We start from the raw sequence: 18,544 nt of genomic DNA on the forward strand, positions 1-18,544 counted from the left end.
AGACGGCGTGTCTGTAAGAAAAGTCAGTATATTTATGGTTTGCTTTATAAAAGTTACTATAGTACAATGGTACAGAGTATTGAATTCACAAAAATATGAACAAATATTTACAGCAAGACACACCCACAACAAAAACATTTCAAAACAAGTCACATACAGATGAGTCTCTATGCACAGACACCCCTAAAACTGATGGGTTCTCTTCTCTGCTGAGGAGGGGGGTAGGAGGATGAGAAGAAAACAAAATGAAAGCAGAACCCCAGTTTTCAAAAGCAAAGATTCCTTCAGTTAAAACTGAGCCAGCGACTATCCAGGTGGCCAGCCAAGGGGAGGTGGTGGGGCTTCCGCACGGGGACGGGCCCAGCCGCTCACCCTTGGGGCACAGTGAGGCCAGGTGAGAGCGGGCGGCTGGGAGACCCCCCACCCCTCTCTCCTCAGTGCCCCACTTCGCTGATGGGGGCGGGGGCGGGGGAGACAACAGTGGCAGCCTCCAGGGGCTCCCCTAGAACTTAAACTGGCTGCAAACAATTGTCTCTGCAAACAACATGTTTGCTCAGGTGAAAAATAAATATGTCCTCAGCTGCACGGTGGGGCAGAAAACCGCAACTGGAAGAGAAGGTCGCGCTGTGCCCAGGACCCTCTGAGTCTTTAGGACACTGGTTCCATGCACCCGGGAACCGGCGGACAGTCTCAAACAGAGAGGGCGTGGGGTGAAGGAAAAAAACACAGCAAAACCACCAATGACACAGAGAGAGAGGAAAGAGAGAGAGAAATAACAATTCTTTGTACAAAATTTACATGATAACAAGCTTGACACAAGCTGAGATCCCAGGCTCTCCGGCCCGGCCTGCGTGTGCGGTGGGGGTCCCCCGCCGCGGCGCCCCGATCACGCCATCAGCTTCGGGGCGGGCTGTGGGCTTCCGGAAGTACAAAGAAGTGAGCAAAAAAGACTTCCCACGTGTTTCTACAAGAAACAATGTTCTGAGAACAAGTCCTTGAGGCAGCCTATATACACAACTTGGTTCTGAACTTCAAAAACCCATTTTTTCCCTTTGTTTTGATTTTATACACGCATAAGGAAAAAAATAATAATTCATGGAAATAAACCCTGAAGAGGATGGTGGGAAGGGGGTGAAAAGGGTCCGGAACAAAACGGTCACAAGACTTAGGTCTGAGTTTAAAATCTCCAAGATTTTCTCTGGGAGAAACCATCTCACTCCAAAAATAAATATGTCACGTCTTGTTGGGGGGTGGGGGCGGGTCTGCGGGGACGTGGGGTGCGGGCTGGGGGCCGGAGGGCGAAGCTTATGAACAGAAAAATGCTATCTGCATGCGGTCAGCCCTGGGGGGACAGGCCCCTCTCCCAGGGTGCAGGTGAGGGCACGCAGGGCAGACACAGACCCTGCCCCCTCACGCCTCCAGGGGGCGCCCTCCTTGCTGGCATTCGAATGAGAAAGTAAACATTGAACCCAAGATTGGGAAGAAGGGGCGGGGGGGAGAACCCCGGGGGAGAGCCCCTCCTGGGAGCAGTCTGGCCCGCGGGCTGGACTCGAGATGGCGCCCCCAGGCTGCTAGGGGAGGAACAGGCTGGGCTGAGGCAGGGGGCAGTGGGGGTCTTCTCGAGAGTCCACAGGCAGAGAGGGGGACCTGCATAGTGTTCCGGGGTCAAAGCCAGCTGGCCCGACCCCCTCCTCTCCGCAGCACCTGGCCCGGGGGTCCGGAACGCCGTCCCCCACACCCCTGCCCCCACCCCGGCCCGGCTCTGCTCTCTGGTTCTGCCTTCACATTTGAACGGTCCAAGTCTTTCCTCACGATGAGAAGACACGGGACATAGCAGCATTCGTGGGGAGAGGCCGATGATGACGACGGGAAAGGGGAAGGACAGGTGGCGGGTGGGGACAGGCGCGGGCGGACCCTGGCGGGAGCTCCCGGGCACACCCCCGAGCCCTTTCCCGCGAGGGGGCCTGGGGTAGTGTTCAGCACCTGATGGGGGGCTAGTTGAGGGTCCCCCGGCAGTTCTCAGAGCCGCAGAGGCAGGGGATCTTGACGTCCTCGATGGGGAACTTGTAGTCGTAGGTGATCTCCTCGTTGACGCTGATGTGCTGCTTCGAGTAGATCACGATCTTCTTCTGCGCCTCCACTGTGATCACCTTGGCATAGCAGTTGGGCTGCGGGCAGAGGGAGCACTCAGCCCAGCCTCCATGCCCGCCCTCTGCCCCGCCGGGCACCCGCGGGTGCCCGAGCTGTCTTCAGACTGGCTGGCAGGGTCAGCTCCCCAACCCAGTCAGTGTGGCCATGCCGTACCTCTGGCAAAAGCAGCCATCATTGTCTGGGGCAGCGGCTGAGGCCAGAGCTACGATACTGACCACAGCCCTTCACTGAAAAGGGGGCTAGTGCCCGGGACCAGGCCCAGGGAGCCGCTCCCTGCTGCTCACACTGCCCCAGGCTTTGGGTTCTGGGAGCCCAGTGCCCAGACACAGCCCCGGCACCCAACCTTAGATCTCATTTATTTATTTCCTAATGTTTGGATTTGAGGCCATACTCGGCTCTGCACTCAGGGGTCACTCCTGGTGGCGCTCGGGGGACCGTGTGCAGTGCCCAGGATGGAACCAGGGTCGGCCACGTACAAGGCAAGTGCCCATGGTGTACTTTGGCTCGGGTCCCTCTGTTCAGTTTTTTAGTCACATCCATCCAACAGTGCCTGGGGGACCCGCGCAGAGAGGCGCTCTGCAGCCGGGATCCCTGCTGTCCTCCAAGGCTGAGCCCCCGGCTGCCCCCAACCCCCACCCCTCCCGCGGTTCCCTCAGCCTGCCCCACTCGGCTCCCAGTGGCGGCCTCCCCTCAACTCGCCCACCATGGAATCTGCGCCGCCTGCGGACTTGGGGCCACTCACCCGGTCACCCCAACAACCCACAAGGCAGCAGTCACCACCCCTGCTGCACGGCTTGGGAAACCGAGGCACAGAGACCGTGGGCTCACTCACGAGACGACCGTGCCGGGGCGGGGGTGCGTGCCCCCCACAAGGGCGTTCGCGAAGGGTGGCCACGCGGGAAAGCCGCGCTCTGCTGCTCCACAGGCCCACATCAGGGCGGGGCTCCCAGTACTCACGTTGCAGCTGTGGTTGATGAAGCGGGCGAAATTGCCGCACTTGGTGGCGTCGATGATGGTGTCGTGGTCCACCCGGAACATGTAGCTGCTGCCGATGCCCTCGTCCTCGTAGCGCTTCTCCCGCATGTCCGCGATCACCTGGCGCAAGACATCTGGGTTGGGCCCCGCCCCGCGCCCGGGTCCACCCACACCGTCGGCCACCAGGGGCTCCTACCTGGCGGATGTTTTGGCCCACGTACTCAATGACCATCTCATCGGCTGCGATGGGCTCCATGGCGAACAGGCCCCAGTCGTGAATGTGGCTTTTGCAGAACTTGAGCTTTTTCTTGCGGAACTGGGAGGAGCAGAGAAGGGGTGAGACCCCGGGCCGCAGACCCCGCCACCCCACCCTGTCTGCCCCGGACGCCTTACCTTGAGCTGGTTGAACTTGAGCAGGTCGCTGTCACAGCTGCCAGTGAAGGAGGACAGCAGGCGCCGCTGCTCTGAGCGCCGCTCTGAGCCGGCCCGCGTGGAGGCGTGGGGCTGTGCTGGGATGCTCATGCCCTGCAGGACAGACCATCAGGGCGCACCCGCCGACAGCACTCACACCCCTGCTTGGCGTCCCCACGCCTGGTCCTTGCTCCGGGCTGATCTCTTCCTGTCACTAACTGTCCCTTCACTTTCAGGTCCCGCCCACCTGCACACACTCCACTTTCTCTACGAAAGCACGCTGTCCCACCGCTTCCGGTCTCCCAGGCATCTGCCCAGAGGGAGACAGGGGGGACTGCCCAGACCCCTGACACCTTCGCCAGGCTCCCCAACTGCCCACGCATTTGGGTTTTTTTTTTTTTTTTTTTTTTTTGCTTTTTGAGTCACACCTGGCAATGCACAGGGGTTACTCCTGGCTCTGTACTCAGGAATTACTCCTGGCGGTGCTCAGGGGACCGTATGGGATGCTGGGAACCGAACCTGGGTCGGCCACGTGCAAGACAAACACCCTACCTGCTGTGCTATTGCTCCAGCCCCTGCCCACGCATTTGGAACCAAAGGTCTATTTCTTCTCCCAGCGCCCTCTCCTCTGCCCCAGCCATGAGCCCCGGCTTCCCGGGTAATGCCCCTTGCTCTGCCCTGTGCTGGCCCACAAGGCGAACTGCTTCCAGCCCTCACTCCTGGGGGTGGCAGATCCCCCAAATTCAAGCTGTCCCAAAGCAAAAGCTCTCTCCTCCCCTTCCCTCCCCCCCACGTGCCCAGTGTCCCGGTCGCATACCTGGGTGTCTGCGGGGGGCTCGTCGGTGCTGGCGCGGCTGCTGTTGAGGTATCTGAGCTTGTCCTTCTTGTCGATGGTGTAGAAGCCCTCACTGCGGGCACAGCCTGTCACATGCTCCCGGATCCCGTCGTCCCGCTTCTTCTTCTTAGCGGAGGAGAGGCTGGTGGGTGGGTGTGGGTCAAGGGCCACATGGACACTCTTGGACAACCCTTTCCGGTGCCCTGAGGAGCAAGGGCGTGTCGCCCCAGAGCCCCCCTTGCCCCCCAACACCAGGCCACACAGTTACCCTTCCACACCAGAGCTGTGGCCAGCTGGCACTTGGGCAGATGCACCCAGCTCTGTGCCCTCGTTGAAGCATTTAGGTTGCATTCTGCCATAGTTTCCCTATCTGCAAAAGGAGTAAGATTGCCCCCCCCCCCCCCAGGACTGCATGTGCTGAGGTCGGTCAGCACCCAAGAACTCCTCCTCCAGAGAGAGGCGCCCTGAGTGGGTGGAGACAGAGCCAGGGTTCCCGACTCAGGGCTACACTAACACGTGAGTACCAGAGACCAGCATGAGTGGCATTCTCCGGCCGGACTAGCTCAGGTTCCAATCTCAGTTCTGCTCCAGAGTCACTGTGTGACTCAGGGCAGGTAGCTTGGCCTCCCTGGGCCTCCGTTTCATCACCACCAAGGTGGTCATCACAACCCCCTCTACCGCACGGCCGGGAAGCCCTGACTAGGCGCGGGGGGCTCGGGAAGAGGGCGGTCCCTCTGTTACGGGGGCCATTGGCAGGATATAGGGGTGGTACACCCAGAGCGTGTCATTGAGCCAGTCCATGCCGTTGTCCTGCTGCAACAGCCGCTCGTAGGTGACGCACAGGAAGCGGATGTCCTCGTCATCGATGCCGCCGTTCCAGATGTCATACAGGATGGTCATCTCCTCGAACTCGGAGCGGGGCCGGAACAGGGGCGGCGGCGGCGAGAGCTCAGGCGAGGCCGGAGCCACCACCAGTTCCTCGTGGCGCTTCTTCAGCAGTCGGGGCCCCCGCCCCTTGGCCAGGTCCATTAACTCGTCGGTGGCCTCATCACGCCCCCGGGGGCCAGGCGGGATGGCCTCTGAAGGCCACTGGTTGTCCAGCTCCTTGAATGGCAGCTTGGTGGGCTGCCCAAGAGGTGGCGGCGGGGGTGGGGGCGGCTGGGGAGGCAGGGGCGGCGGAGGGGCCGGGATCCCTGTGTTCCGGAAGTCCAGGGTGACAGCCCGGGGGTCATGGGCGCTGGGAAAGACGGGGGTCTGCGGCTGGCCCGCCAGGAGCAGGATGTCCCGGCCAAGGGCAGCACCTCCAGGCGGCCGCACCAGAGACCCATCCAGGGAGAGCCCGGCAGGGGGGGATCGCCGGGGCCGGCCCGGCTTCCTCTTCATGGGGGGTGGGCAGGGAGCCAGCGGGGCGGGCAGCAGCGGGGGCAGCTGGCTGGGGGGCCGAGTCTGGGCCCGCAGGACAGGCAAGGCCAGAGGCAGGGGCAGAGGCAGGGGTAGGGGCAGCGGCAGCCCCGTGTCCAGGAGCACGGGGGAGGCCAGCGGCCCGGCGCGCTCATCCCGCCGGCCGGCCGGGAGGGGGCAGACGGGCAGGAGCAGGGGGCCCCCAGGCTCGGGGAAGGTGGGCGTGAAGCTGAAGTCCCGGCCAGGTGTCCTCGGGAGACCCCCACTGCTCAAGCTGGGGGACTGGGAGGGGTAGGAAAAGGGGCTGCCGGGCACCTGCGGGGAGCTCAGGGACAGGCCACTGCTGCCCCCTGACAGCGGGGGGTCTCCACCCGGCGTGGCCGGCACCGTCTCTGTGCTCTGTGACTTAGCCAGGCTGCCACAGAGACCTGGAGTTCGGGGGGGCTGGTCGTCGGGGGGAGGCTCCAGCGGCACGGGTGGGGGCGGGGGCTCTGGGGTCTCGGGCTCTGGGGGCGGGCTGGGGGGCCGGACGGGGGGCAACGGCGGCTGCACGGGTACAGAGCTCATCAGAGGAGACTTGGACTCGACTTCCAGGACGATCTCTGCAGAAAGGCAGGCAGAGCCCCGTCAGTGTCCCTGAGCCCCAGGGAAGGAGGCGGCCACGGGGACCCTGTATTCTCAAGGACATGACAGAACCCACAAAAGGTCTTGGCGAGTGGGGGGAAAAGGGGCGGAGCACAGCCGCCACCACTGACCCAATATGGAGCACCCCAAGATGCAGAGAAGACAGTGGGGACAAGGGTGGGACCCCGCAGATCTCCCCTTTCCTGACTCAGCTCTCGGCCTGTGGAACTCTGCCTGCACACATGCGCTGGGCACGGGGCCGTGTGTCTGTGTCATGTTACTGGCATGGCGCTAGCGCAGAGACAGAGGAGCCAGTTACCAGATCCAGGCTCTGTGGCCAGGCAAAGGGGGAAGCAGAGTTTCCCCAGATTCAAAGGATCCCCCTGGGCATGTATGTGCGCACGCGCGCCGTGTGTATGTGTGTATGTGTGTGTGTGTGTGTGTGTGTGTGTGTGTGTGTGTGTGCATATGCATGAGCCCACACTAGTTTTCTGGGGGCACACCTGCCCCTCACTAATAGAACTGTGCACATCACCCCCAGTCTGGGAATAGCTTGTGGGATTTGTAGTCCAAGGGGAAGGAGCGAGAAGGCGGTGCTTGCGGGGGACAGCCACCCAGGCTCCTAGATGCCCACGGGACCAGCCCCCCTCCCAGCCTCTCTCCCGGGGAGCTGTTACCTGGCACGGGCTCCGGGGAGGGCGCGGGCTGGGCCTCAGCCTCTCTGGCGGGGGGCTCAGGAGTCATTGACCTGGTCCCTTCCTGGCCTCGGCGCAGCTCCTGCGGGGGCTCCTTGCAGGTGGCCGCCTCCTTGGCGCCCAGGGCCAGGTGGGGCTCCTCCGGCACAGGGCTCTGCCCCACGGGGCCTCCGTTCTCCGCCTCAATGTCCACCTCCTCCTCCATGGGCCCAGGCTCCTCGGCATCCTCGGGAGCTGTGGGGGCTGTGCTCTCCTCCTCCTCCTCCTCCTCCTCCTCTTCCTCCTCCTCCTCTTCCTTGGCTTCCTCTTCAGCCTCCTCCTCCTCCTCCTTCTCTGCCTCCACTGTGTCCAGCTCCTCTTCATCCTCGGACGACGAGGACGAGGACTCGGAGCTGGACTCAAACTCAGAAGTGTCTGAGCTGTCACTGGAGGAGCTGGCGCGGGTCCTGGAGGTGGCGATGCTCAAGGTCTCTTCTGGGAACGACACGGGGAGCCCTCTTGTCACGGCTGTACTCCAGCCCCATCCCCACACTCAGGAGGGGCCAGGGACATGCACGTACAGCACCCAAGCACATGAGAAACAATTAAAATCCACAACATAAAACCAGTCTTTTCAAAAAATAATTAAAAAACCTCACAATAGAAAACAAATCTTTAAAATGTTTTCCCTGGTTTTTGGGGCCACATTAACAGTGTTCTGGGGCTACTCCCTGCTCTGTGGTCAGGGGTCACTCCTGGGAGTATCCAGGGATCGAACCCAGCATGCAATGCATCTGCTAAGTCCCTGACCAACGGCTTTTCAAGCACCTGGTATGTGCCATCCATCTAGAGCCTTCCAGGGCCTTCCCCGCTCCCTGCCCCCAGCAGCCATCATCGGCTCTGGCGTGTGCAGGCAGACATGTCCCGGACACGCACACACGGCAATAGCCAGGCACATGTCCAGCTGCCCGCTCACCTCCATCCGAGTCCCCATCTTCCTTCTCGCTGGCCTCCGACATGGCCGTGTCGTGATCCTCATGCTCGGACTCGGCCCGGTCGTCACTGTCCTCGTCATCATCATCCTAAAGAGGAGTCGCCAAGCGGCAGGTGAGCCCCAGGGTGCCCCGCCAGGACCAGCCCCCAGCCTCCCTGACTCCCCCCTCCCGGCACCTTGTCTGACGTGGATGAGGTTGAAGAGGAGCCAGGGCTCAGGGGGACCCTGTCCTCTTCATCCTGCTCCTCGCCCTCCTCCTCCTCCGTGCTCTCCCGCTCCTCCTTGTCAGAGGCTGAGGACGAGGGGGAAGTTGTTGATGAACTGGAGGACGAGGACGCCGATGAGGATGAGGACACGGACAGGGACTCTTTTTCATCCTCCTCCCCGCCGCTGTCCAGGGCCAGGGGCCGGGCGGGCCGTCGCCGCACCACACTCTTGGGGTCACGCTTGGCCAGCTCGCAGGGAGGGTCGGTCACATCCCGGTCCCGCTCACGCTCCGACTCTGCGGGGAGGTGCGGGGTCAGAGCTGGCCCGGTGAACCCTGGTTGCCCTCGCCCCGCAGAGGACGTGCCACAAACCTTCATCTTCTTCGTCCACTGAGGCCGAGGGCCGCAGGCGCTTCTGGTCACCTGTGGAGGCCGGGTCGGGCGGCTCCTTCCTCTTGACCTTGAAGGAGGGTAGGCGGATGGCGCCCCGCAGCCCGATGCCCAGCCCCAGGCCCTCGTAGCCCAGGCCCTCGCCCTTGCCCCACGACTCCAGCAGGCATGAAGCCAGGCGGTCCTTGGGCTTCGGTCTGTCCTCGTCCTTGTGTTCGCCGGACTTCACCGGGGTCAGCGAGGCCTGGAATGGGCAGAGACAGTCATGGGGTTCCCATCCTGCCAGGAGCCCACAGTCATGGGGTTTCCACCCTGCCAAGATGCCCACCCCCCAGCCGGGAGAGGCCCCCACCTTGGCCGAGCGCTCCTTCTTGGCCCACCACTCATCGAAGGCCCGGAAGGCCACCACCTCCACCATCTTGCGGTTCAGATCACGCTTCATGATGGCCTTCAGTTCCTTGAGCACCACCAGCAAGACCCCGTCCACGGTGGCCTTGTGGGGGTCCTCCTGGCGTGGCACATAGCCTGGAGGCGGCACCGACGGGTCAAACTTGGGCAGGGGGGGCCAGGGCTGCCCTCGACCGGGGCCGGCATTGCTCAGGGCGAAGGGGCCCCGGTAGGGGGGAAGGTTTACAAACTGCAGCCCTGCTGCCATGAAAGGCGGGTAGGGACAGGCGCCGTGACCAGTCATCAGCCGGCTCAGCATCTGCGTTTGCATCTGGAAGGACATGGGCATGCCCCCCCACTGGCCCCCTAGCACGTGGCTCATGTCCACTTGCATCACGGGGAACAGCCCTGGGGGGAAAGGTGGCAGTGGGGGCAGGATGGGCGGGGGCGGGACGCCAGGCGGCGCCGGCAGGGGCGGCGGGGGCACGGTCACGGCTGGGTGGGCTGGGGGCGGTGGTGGCGGCGGCGGGGGCAGAGGTGGGGGCATGGGGAAGCCGGGCTGTGGTGGGGGTGGCGGTGGTGGAGGGGGCAGAGGGGGGAAGCCGGGAGGCGGGGGCAGCGGCAGGGTTGGAGCAAGCACAGAGGGGGCGGCCACGGCCCCGGCCCCTGGCGTCACCACCATGGGTTTGGGACAGTCAGCACTGGTGATGGGGGCCGGTGGCATCTCATCATCTGAGATCTCCATGTCCTCGCCTGAGGACTGCTGACCCTGTGAGGACAGAGAAGGCAGTGAGGGAGCAGGCAGGAGGAAGCCGGCTGGGGGCCACAGACCCTGTCCCTGAGGCCTCTGGCCACTCCTTTCCCTGTGTGCAAGGGGGGGGTCTGGCCCCCAACCCAGCCGGAGTGGGGTGTGCCATGGGACACAGCAGCGGAACCCGTGGCAGAGGAGCCACAGACACAGATGGCCAAGTCTGAAACACTTCGTCTGGAAGCAGGGAGAAATACATTGTTTCCATCTCAGAGGGCCGCTCAATTTGTAGCCAGGGAAGATAACGGCTAAGAAGCAACTCTCAGCCCGGCTTCCGGCTGCCAGGTGCGCACCTGACCAGTTCGCTCCAGCAAGGAGGAAACCGGGCGCTGAGGAGCGGATCTGAACCCCAGCGTGGCTCCCCAGCAGGGGCTGCCCTCTGCCCTCCACCAGGACAGAGGCCCCAAGGAGGTGACAAGCGAGCAGAGGTGGCTTCTCCCCAGCGCCCCCTCACACAGGGCAGGGGACAGGCTGGCGCCCAGCAAGGGGCCTCTGGTAATATGGCTCTTGGCCATGGCTCCAAGCGGGCAAGCTGACCCCAGAGCTCAGGCCCAGGACAAGGGCAGCCCTAGGTTGGCATGGAGGCAAGGCAGGGGCCGGGAGAGGACTCCTGTCCTCCCAATGGACACGGCTAAGGGACAGAGCTGCTGGCAGGTTGGGGGAGCCCCTCTGCGCGAAGGGTTGGAAGTTGGAGGGGATAGTGGGAACGGGAGCAGAGAAGAGGACCGCCAAGCCCTGGTCTGACTAGGTCCCCTCCCCAGCCTCCACAGCCCAGCGCCGGGCTGGCGGCCGGCGGCCCGCACTCAGAGGGTTAAGCAGGCGCGCGGCCAGGAGCCAATCACGGAGCGGCGGGATCACTGACCCCAGGCCCGGCCCGCCCCGGCCACGCCCACCAGGGCGGGGCGAGAGGGAGGTAGGGCTGGAGCTGGCGGGGAGGAGCGGGGAGAGGGTCCTGGCCCACCAGGCAGTGTGGGGCAGGGCCCCCACCGTCCCATTTCACTGACAAAGAAACTGAGACCCGCAGAGGTCAGTCTTCCCAGGGCCGCATCAGTAGGAAGTAAATGAACTGAAGCACAAGGCTCAAGGCCTGGAGCCTAACCGATCAAGCACAGAAAGAAAGGGGATTTCCCTCCGCTGCTCCCTGGGTGGACGCTCTGAGCTGCTGTCCTTCTCCCCCCTCCAGGCTGGGATCCTGGGTACAGCTCAGTTCTCAGGCCAGGCCCGGGAGCCCAGGGACTGCGCGCCCTGCAACCAAGCCGCAACCAGCAGGGGGCGCCCGCGGTCCAGCTGCAGGTCCCGGGATTCCCTCCCTGTGGCCCTGGGTCACAGTCACTTGGTGGGAGCTCCCAGGCCCACTGGCGACTCGCCCTAGCTAGGAGATTAGCGGGGCAAACACCCCCTACTCCTACATTGACACCTCACCTCTAAACTCCTGTCCACTGCACCCCTGCTTGGACCCCCTAGGCATCAGCAACCACTAACCCAGAACCGGCTGTCTGCGGCCCCTGCGGCCAGCTACCTGCTGTCCTTCCCTCTGTTCCCCGAGGCAGCCCTCCGGGTGGCACCCTGCCCCCTCTGTCTGCGGGCGGTTCACTCAGGCCCTGTAGGGCCCAGGCTTCCGGGATGGCCAGACCATGCCAGGCATGAAGACCCAACGCTACACCCACCCCAGGCTGGAGTCTGGGCAGTGAGCCCCCCAATCCAGGTCCTGTGGGGATCACCCTGACCTTCTTGGCTCTAGCCCTAGACTGGAGCACCCCTCACCCCTCGCCACTGCCTGCGAGCCTGGGGCCAGGGTGTGCTTTGGCCAGCCCGAGTCACCCCAGACAGATGGGGCTTCAGAACCACCCTTCCAAAGCAGCCGGACCCCAGCCTCCTGCCCACCTCTGCAGAGCTGCAGGCCTGGAGGGCCCAGGGCTCCTTCTCCCGCACATGGAAGAGACCCGGGTTTGGAGCACTGCTCTCTTCGCCAAGACCCTCCCGCGCTTTCTAGACTGGTGGGGATTCTCTCTGCCCGCGCCCGCCTTCCAGTCCTGGCTAGTTCTCCTAAGAGGACGGCCCTCGCAAGGGGGAAACGCACGAAGCCAGCCGCAGCAGACAGACAAGCAAGCGGGCAGACGTGGGGGTACCTCATCCATCTTCTCTGAGGTGGGGGTCCTGTCTCCAGCCAGGTCCAAGGCGACCTCAGCTGACTGACCCAGAAGGCCGGCAGGGTCCGGGGGCCCTGGCTTGGGTGGGGGCCGGGGGCCCAGGTCCAGCTCCTCCTCGTCATCGGAGTCAGGCAGCGGCGTGGGACTGATGTCCTCCAGGCCCGTGCTGGAGGGGCGTGAGGAGGGGGGCGAGGGGCCGCGGAAGCCCAGCTGGGAGGTGAGCGGGGAGAGCTGGGAGGACGAGGAGGAGATGGGGCTGCCCTCCATGCGCAGTTCGGGGTCCGAGTCCTGCTCCCGGAGGAAGGGCAGCTTGGTGCGCTGCTCCTTCAGCAGCATCTCGATGCGGGAGTCCAGGCTGTCGTGGGTCTTCTCGGGCCCCGCGGGCGAGGACTCGAGGGTGGGCGTGCCAGGGCTGTCGCAGGGCTCGGGGCTCCAGCCGAAGGTGGGGCGGCCGCCCAGCTCCATGCAGTTGGCCTCGGGCGGTGGGGGTCCCGGCGGGGTCCCTGGCTTCTCCTTGGTCAGAGGCTCCGCGGGGGGCAGAGGTGGGGGTGCGGGCGCCCTCCGGAACTCCCCACTGTCCCGGGCCCCAAAGGTGGGGGCAGGGCTGGGTTCCTCCGGGGGCGGGGGATACGGGGGCACGGGCGTCTGATAGGGTGAGAAAGCAGACTTGAAGGGCACTGCAGTGGCAGGGGGCGCTTGGGCTGGTGGCGGAGTGTGGGCAAACGTGGCTGATTCCTGCGGCTGGGCCTTGAAGGATGGGGGGGCGCTGCTGCCCCCACCGCAGCTGACTGCCCCGAACGAGAGGTCCGTGGAGCCCCGGTAGGCAGCGGTGGCCCCTGCCACCGGAGGGCCCCCCCCGGAAGAGCCGTGGACATAATGGTGCTCGTGGCGGCGATTGTAGGCGTCCGTGAACTTGCTTTCGTGGCGCCGGGGCTTGAAGGGGGCGGCGGGGTCCTGGCTGAAGAGGTAGGATGGTGTGGGCTGGCGACTGGAGTAGCTGGAGTCCTGGGAGAAGGGGGTGCCCAGGCGCGGGGTGAGCGGGGTGCCCTGTCCATAGGAGTTGGGCGTGTCCAGGCGACAGCTGGAGTAAGCAGTGTCCTGGGAGAAGGGCGTCCCGCCGCTGTTGGGGGTGACCGCAGACGAGCCAGAGCCACCGCCAGCAGACAGGCCTCCATCCCTGAGGCGCTTCAGGGCATCTGAGAGCTGGAGAGAGAATGGGGGAAGCGGGTCGCTACAGGGAGCCCAGAGCCAGGCTGCTCTGCCCCAAGCTGTGGCCAGGGGGCTGGAGCCACGGCGCAGCGCAGAGGGCGCTTGCTTTGCACCGGGTGGGCCTGGGTTTGATCCCCGGCATTCATACAGTCCCCTGAGCACCACCAGGAGTAATGCCTGAATGCAGAGCCAGGAGTAACCTCTGAGCACTACCATGTATGGCCTCAAAAAAGGTAGCTGGGTAGGCCAGCTAGGTGCTAGGCAGAGGTGAGGGGGCCAGGGCAAGGGTCTGGAGGGGCCTCCCCCTTCTCCAATCTTGGAGTGGACAATTACACTGCAAGAAATTCTATGATCTTGGGGCTGGAGAGATAGTACAGCTGGTAGGTACTTGCTTTGCATGCAGCCAACTGGGGTTCGATCCCCAGCACCCCATGTGGTCCTGAGTCCACTCCAAGAGCCATCCCTGAGGAGAGCCAGGGGTAAACGATGAACACAGCTGGGTATGGCCCAAAAACAAAAAAAATAAATAAATTTTATGGTCTTCAAAAGACTCTGACTGGGGCCTGGAGCAATAGCACAGCGGGTAGGGCGTTTGCCTTGCACGTGGCCGACCCAGGTTTGATTCCCAGCAACCCATATGGCCCCCTGAGCACTGCCAGGGGTAATTCCTGAGCACAGAACCAGGAATAACCCCTGTGCATCGCTGGGTGTGACCCAAAAAGCAAACAAGCAAACAAACAAATAAAGACTATGACACCCTGGTGTGAACTGGGGAGCAGAAAGGGCAGTTCAGGAACAAGGACAGGGTGGGCCAGGCCCTGTCCCCTCAGCATCACCCCCGAACATCTCCCTTGATCTGGGAAAGATACTCGGGTGGCAGACATGCACAAACTGTCTACCCATGGGAAAGCCATCCAGGGGAGGTGCCAGGAACACTTGGGGAATGATTAGTCTACACAGAAAAATCTGGCCAAGGCCTTGCGGGGGGGTGGGTGGGGGCGGGGAGCAGGGTGAGGGTTTCCAGGATGTGGGGACGGGGCTGGGGGTGTCTGGGAACAATCCACCCACCTGCAGGGTCTCGTTCACGATGGGAGAGATGGCGTCCAGCTCGCCCACTGGGAGGGTCTGGGGTGTATATCGGCCTGTGACCAGCAGTTCATAGAACCGCATACGTGTTTCCCCTGCAGAGGCGGAGCAAAACTCAAAGAAGGTGCCCACTTAGTATCCTCCGGGCCCCTGTGCCCGAGCCCCCCAGCCTGGCCAAGTTCCTGCTTCTCAGAATCCTGTCTGTGTGGCAAAACTGATAAACTATGATTTTCCTGCTGCTGAGATTCAAAATTTATACCAAGTGGTTGGGACTCCCCCAAGACCAAAATACTGACACTCCCCCACCCCCACACAAAGCCCCTTCCTGCCACCTGGCTGGCAGTCCCCTAAGTAAGAGTCGGGTCTTTCCAACTGGGAGCATAGAGGCTACCGAGGCTCTCAGTGCCTTTGCCAGCCCAGAGGCCAGCCCCATCCTGGCCCCAAGTGCAGCTGCTTACATATGCAAAGGAGCCGTTCCTGGAGCGTGCTTTACAGTTTACTGCTTACTGCGCTTTCTCAAAATACAAACCCACTGGCAGTCCTTGAGGACTTTTTTTTTTTTTTAGAAAGGAAGTTTTGGAGAGTGGGAGCTGGATGCTCCATCAAGTGGGCCCCAGTCACTCTCAGGAAGCCACAGAAGAGCAGATTGAGCCGGGCTCAATGCCCTCCACTTCCCCGCCAAAACACACACATCCAGAAATCGAGAAACTTGTACAGGAATCTGCACTTGTATACTGACTCAGAACTAGGCCCAGGCTGGTCCGAGTGTGGGACCATGCGCCCACCGCGCGGGTCCTTCAGAAGCCCCAGCAGGGTCTTGGAGGCTGCCAAGCCGTCACATTAGGGACAAACAAGAGAGGTCTGGACTTGAGCCCCGATTGCCCCAAACCCAGTGCTTATACCCCTCAGCGGCTCTCAGGGCTCGGCCTGCTAGCCCGGGCGGCCCAGCAGGCCCCAAGGGCTCTGGACACAACAGGGTCTGCCCAGCGACAAGGGCTGGCTGGGACTCAGAACCAGGCACTGGCGCAGGGAATGTCCCTAGAGACGGGGCCAAACTTTGGGGATGCCCTAGAGTCCGGGAGCCCTCCCCCCACCGACGGGCTCCCAGGCTGGGAGGTGGGGGCGTGTCTGGCCCCAGGGCGCTCCGGCGGGGGCGGGGTGAGAAGAGCTGGATTCCCAGGCCGCCAAGGTGCCGCTGTCTCTTTAAGAGAGGAGGGAAGCCGCGGTGTCAAGCCAGCAGCACCCGGAGCAGAACGTATCAATGAAGCCGCATGGGCGCCCACCTCCAGAGGGGCGGTGGGGGTCCCCTGGGAGAACTCCCCTTTCACCCGAGGGATCTTCTCTTTTCTGTATTTAAAGGAATCTGGGGCGCACGATGGCACCCCGCCCCAATAAACAAACGCAGCCCCCTTCCCTCCCGGCTACACGAGGGACTCTACACCCAGGGCTCTGGGAGGGGCCCAGGGGTGTCAGCGGTGGGGAAGCCTCCGGTGGTCCCCAGAGGTGCCACGGCCAAGGACAGGCACATTTGGTAAATTACAGCTTGTCTCCTAGCAACAGACAACACACTTAGCAACACGTGACTCTACCCTCAGGAGGGGGCAAGGGAAAAAAGAGGCTGCAGGGGGGCACCCAAGGAAGAGAAGGGTAGCAGCGGGGGGAAGGGGCCACCTGCCCCGTGAGGGGCTGGCCGTGGAGCCTGCACTCACCTTTGGTGTCCAGTTCCACGTGGATGATGTTACCCATAACAGACGTGCTATGCAAGTGTTGCACCGCCTCCTTGGCGCCGCGGACGGTGCTGAAGACCACCTTGGCGATACCCAGATGCTTCTTGGTCTTGGGGTTGTAGAGAATCTCCACCTCCTCCACCTCCCCATACTTCTCGCACATGTCCCTCAGGAAGTTCTCGCGGATGTTATCGTTCAGCTTGGCAAATGTCACCTGCTTCGGAGGCACTGGGCCCACGTAGAACTCATCGATCTGGCAGGGGCCAGAGGGGGGAAGGGAGTTTGGAGAACATCGACAGGGTGGGGGAAACACCACGTTCCCCACTCAGCCACGGGTTGTAGACAATGAAGGGTAAAAAAAATGTGTAATTTTTTTGGGGGGGAAAAAAACCACGCGGGCGGGCGCGGGAAGCAGAGGATTAAATCGTTTGGAACGTGGAAGTCCTCCGGGTTCGAAAGGAAAGGGGAAAAAGAAACAGTTTCTCTTTCCTTAACCCTCCATTCTCCCAGCTACCCCCTCGGGGGCGACCCCGAAAGAGAAAGTTGTCCTCCTAAGGCGACCTGGCTGCAAAGGGGGCGGGTCCCGAGCCAAGCCCCCGGGCTGGCCGGAGCAGGGCGGGGACCGCGGGGACCACGAGCCGGCGCGGCCTGGAGGCTCGGCCTGGGCTCCTGGTGGCTCGCTCCCAGGCTGTCCGGGGGCCCACCCCTCTCGGAGCCATCGCCGCGCCCCGCCAAAACTTCCCCGGCGGTCCTGGCGGGAACTCGGAACCGGGCTGGGCTGGGGCGAGACTGACGTTATTTTCGAACTCGGGAGTGGGGGGCGGAGGGAGGCACCACGGGTGGGGGTAGGGGTCCCACCTTGAATTTGGGCACCGACAGCTCCAGCTCCTTGGTTTTGGTCCAGATGCCCACGACCCGGGGATCTTCGACAATCTCCACCGGGCGGTTGCTGGACATCTGCGGGGAGAGTGCCAGCGGGTGGGTGCAGGGACCGGTGGGCCGGTCCCACTCCGGAGGGGGGCGGGGGGGGCTTGCAGGGACAGACCCTCTCCTCCCGGGCACTTGTCAAACTCAGGGGCTGGGGAGCGGCTGACAGTTGGCCGGCAGGTCGGGGCTGGGGGCTGGGGGAGGGGGCGCCGGCTACTCACCGCCAGGCTGAAATGCTGGCCATCGTAGCGGTACAGCTTATGGTGCCCCTTTTTCAGGGCCGGGTCGATCATCAACTTGTAACTTCTCCAATGGTGGTTCCTCCTCTCGCCCGAAGGGCCGGGCTGCGGCGGGGGCTGCTGGTGGTGGTGGTGGGGGTGACTGTTCTCCATGCCGTTAACCCAACCTGAAAACCAGCAAGTTGTTGTCGTCTCCGCCGCCGCCGCCGCCGCCGCCGCCGCCGCCGCCGCCGCGGCCGCCTCTACACACACGCACACACACACATGCGAGAGAACCCGATCGGCCGGCCCCCACCCCCTCCCGCCTTACCGGAGCGCCCCGAAAGGAGCTGTCTCGCCGCTCCCCCCAAAACCAGAGTGGGCCGAGAGAACCCCCCTTCCGGGAGAATTAGGCGGCCGCCCGCTCGGCCACCGTCTCCGGGCGGCAGCCGGGGGCTCCCGGGGGCCCCGGCTGCGGGCCGGCGGGGCCCGGGCGCCCGGAGGACGCGGGCTCCGGCCCATGGTGCCCGCCCGGCCGCCCGGCGTGGCACCGGCCCGCTGGCTCGCTCGGCCCGGCCCGGCCCGGCCCGGCCCGGCCCGGGCGCGGGGCTCGCGGCAGGCCTGGCGCCGCCCGCCCGCTCGGCCCGGGCCGGGGGCTCCGGCCGCCGGTCGCGGCCTCTCCCTCCCCGCGCCGCGCTTACATCCCCGCCGGGCGCCGGCCTCCCTGCGCCGCCAGCCAGTACATGGTGTCCCCCGCGGGAGCCGGGGCCGGGGCGGCCGGACCGCGGGCCGGGACCGGAGGGCGCCGCCGCCGCCGCGGCTGCCGGGCCCGGAGCTGCCGCCGCCGCCGCCGCCGCCGCCGCTGCTGCTGCCGCTGCTGCTGCTGCTGCTGCCCGGGAGGCGGCTGGCGGCGGAGGCTCGGCTCCCAGTAGCCGCACATCCCACAATACACCGCTAAGGAGCCCGACCCGAGCGCTCACCCTCCTCCTCTTCCTCCTCCTCCTCCTCTTCCTCCTCCCCTCTCCTCCTTCCTCGCCGCTTCCCCGGCTCTCTCCCGGCGGCGGCAGCTGCGCCGCCAAAGCCCCGGGCCCCAGCGGCCCCCCACCCCTTACTCGCGCGCTCCCACACTGCCTCCCCCCTCCCCGGGGGAAGGCCTTTTAATTTATTTATTCTGCTGGGACTTAGGTGGGGGGTTCGGCGGCCGGGGGCGGGGGTCTCCCCGGCTCTACCTCCTGCTGCCGGGGGGCTGACCCAGGAGCCGCGGCCGCCGCGCCGTGCGCCTCGGGCCTCCAAAACTGTTTTCAAACTGCCAGGACCGGAGGTGGGCGCGTGGGGACTCGAGGGAAAGGGCTGGGTAATTTTTTGTTGGTT

At 64.0% G+C, this 18,544-nt stretch overlaps 1 protein-coding gene across 1 annotated transcript; it reads right to left on the reverse strand.

Annotated features, from left to right (window-relative positions):
- Positions 1-10: 10 nt before the first annotated feature.
- SETD1B (SET domain containing 1B, histone lysine methyltransferase) lies at positions 11-18,025 on the reverse strand. The gene is made up of 17 exons (XM_056107219.1): positions 17,875-18,025; positions 17,177-17,361; positions 16,887-16,985; positions 16,011-16,281; positions 14,284-14,396; positions 11,986-13,209; positions 9,014-9,817; positions 8,644-8,905; positions 8,242-8,567; positions 8,048-8,153; positions 7,075-7,566; positions 5,134-6,375; positions 4,355-4,521; positions 3,520-3,651; positions 3,323-3,442; positions 3,109-3,246; positions 11-2,168 (listed from the first exon to the last, which is right to left on the reverse strand). Exons 2-17 carry the CDS (start codon positions 17,345-17,347, stop codon positions 1,995-1,997), a joined length of 5,841 nt encoding a protein of 1,946 aa, XP_055963194.1. The 5' UTR covers positions 17,348-17,361; positions 17,875-18,025; the 3' UTR covers positions 11-1,994.
- Positions 18,026-18,544: the final 519 nt, after the last annotated feature.

Source organism: Sorex fumeus, unplaced genomic scaffold (genome assembly GCF_029834395.1).
Source record: "Sorex fumeus unplaced genomic scaffold, SorFum_2.1 ptg000155l, whole genome shotgun sequence".
Lineage (NCBI taxonomy): Eukaryota > Metazoa > Chordata > Mammalia > Eulipotyphla > Soricidae > Sorex > Sorex fumeus.

Coding starts and splice junctions, on each gene's coding strand:
- SETD1B (XM_056107219.1), bottom strand. CDS start 17,347: ATGGAGAACAGTCACCCCCACCACCACCACCAGCAGCCCCCGCCGCAG. Junction 9,818..11,985: donor CCTCAGAGAAGATGGATGAG/GTACCCCCACGT, acceptor CTGTCCTCACAG/GGTCAGCAGTCCTCAGGCGA. Junction 3,443..3,519: donor TCAAGTTCAACCAGCTCAAG/GTAAGGCGTCCG, acceptor TGCTCCTCCCAG/TTCCGCAAGAAAAAGCTCAA.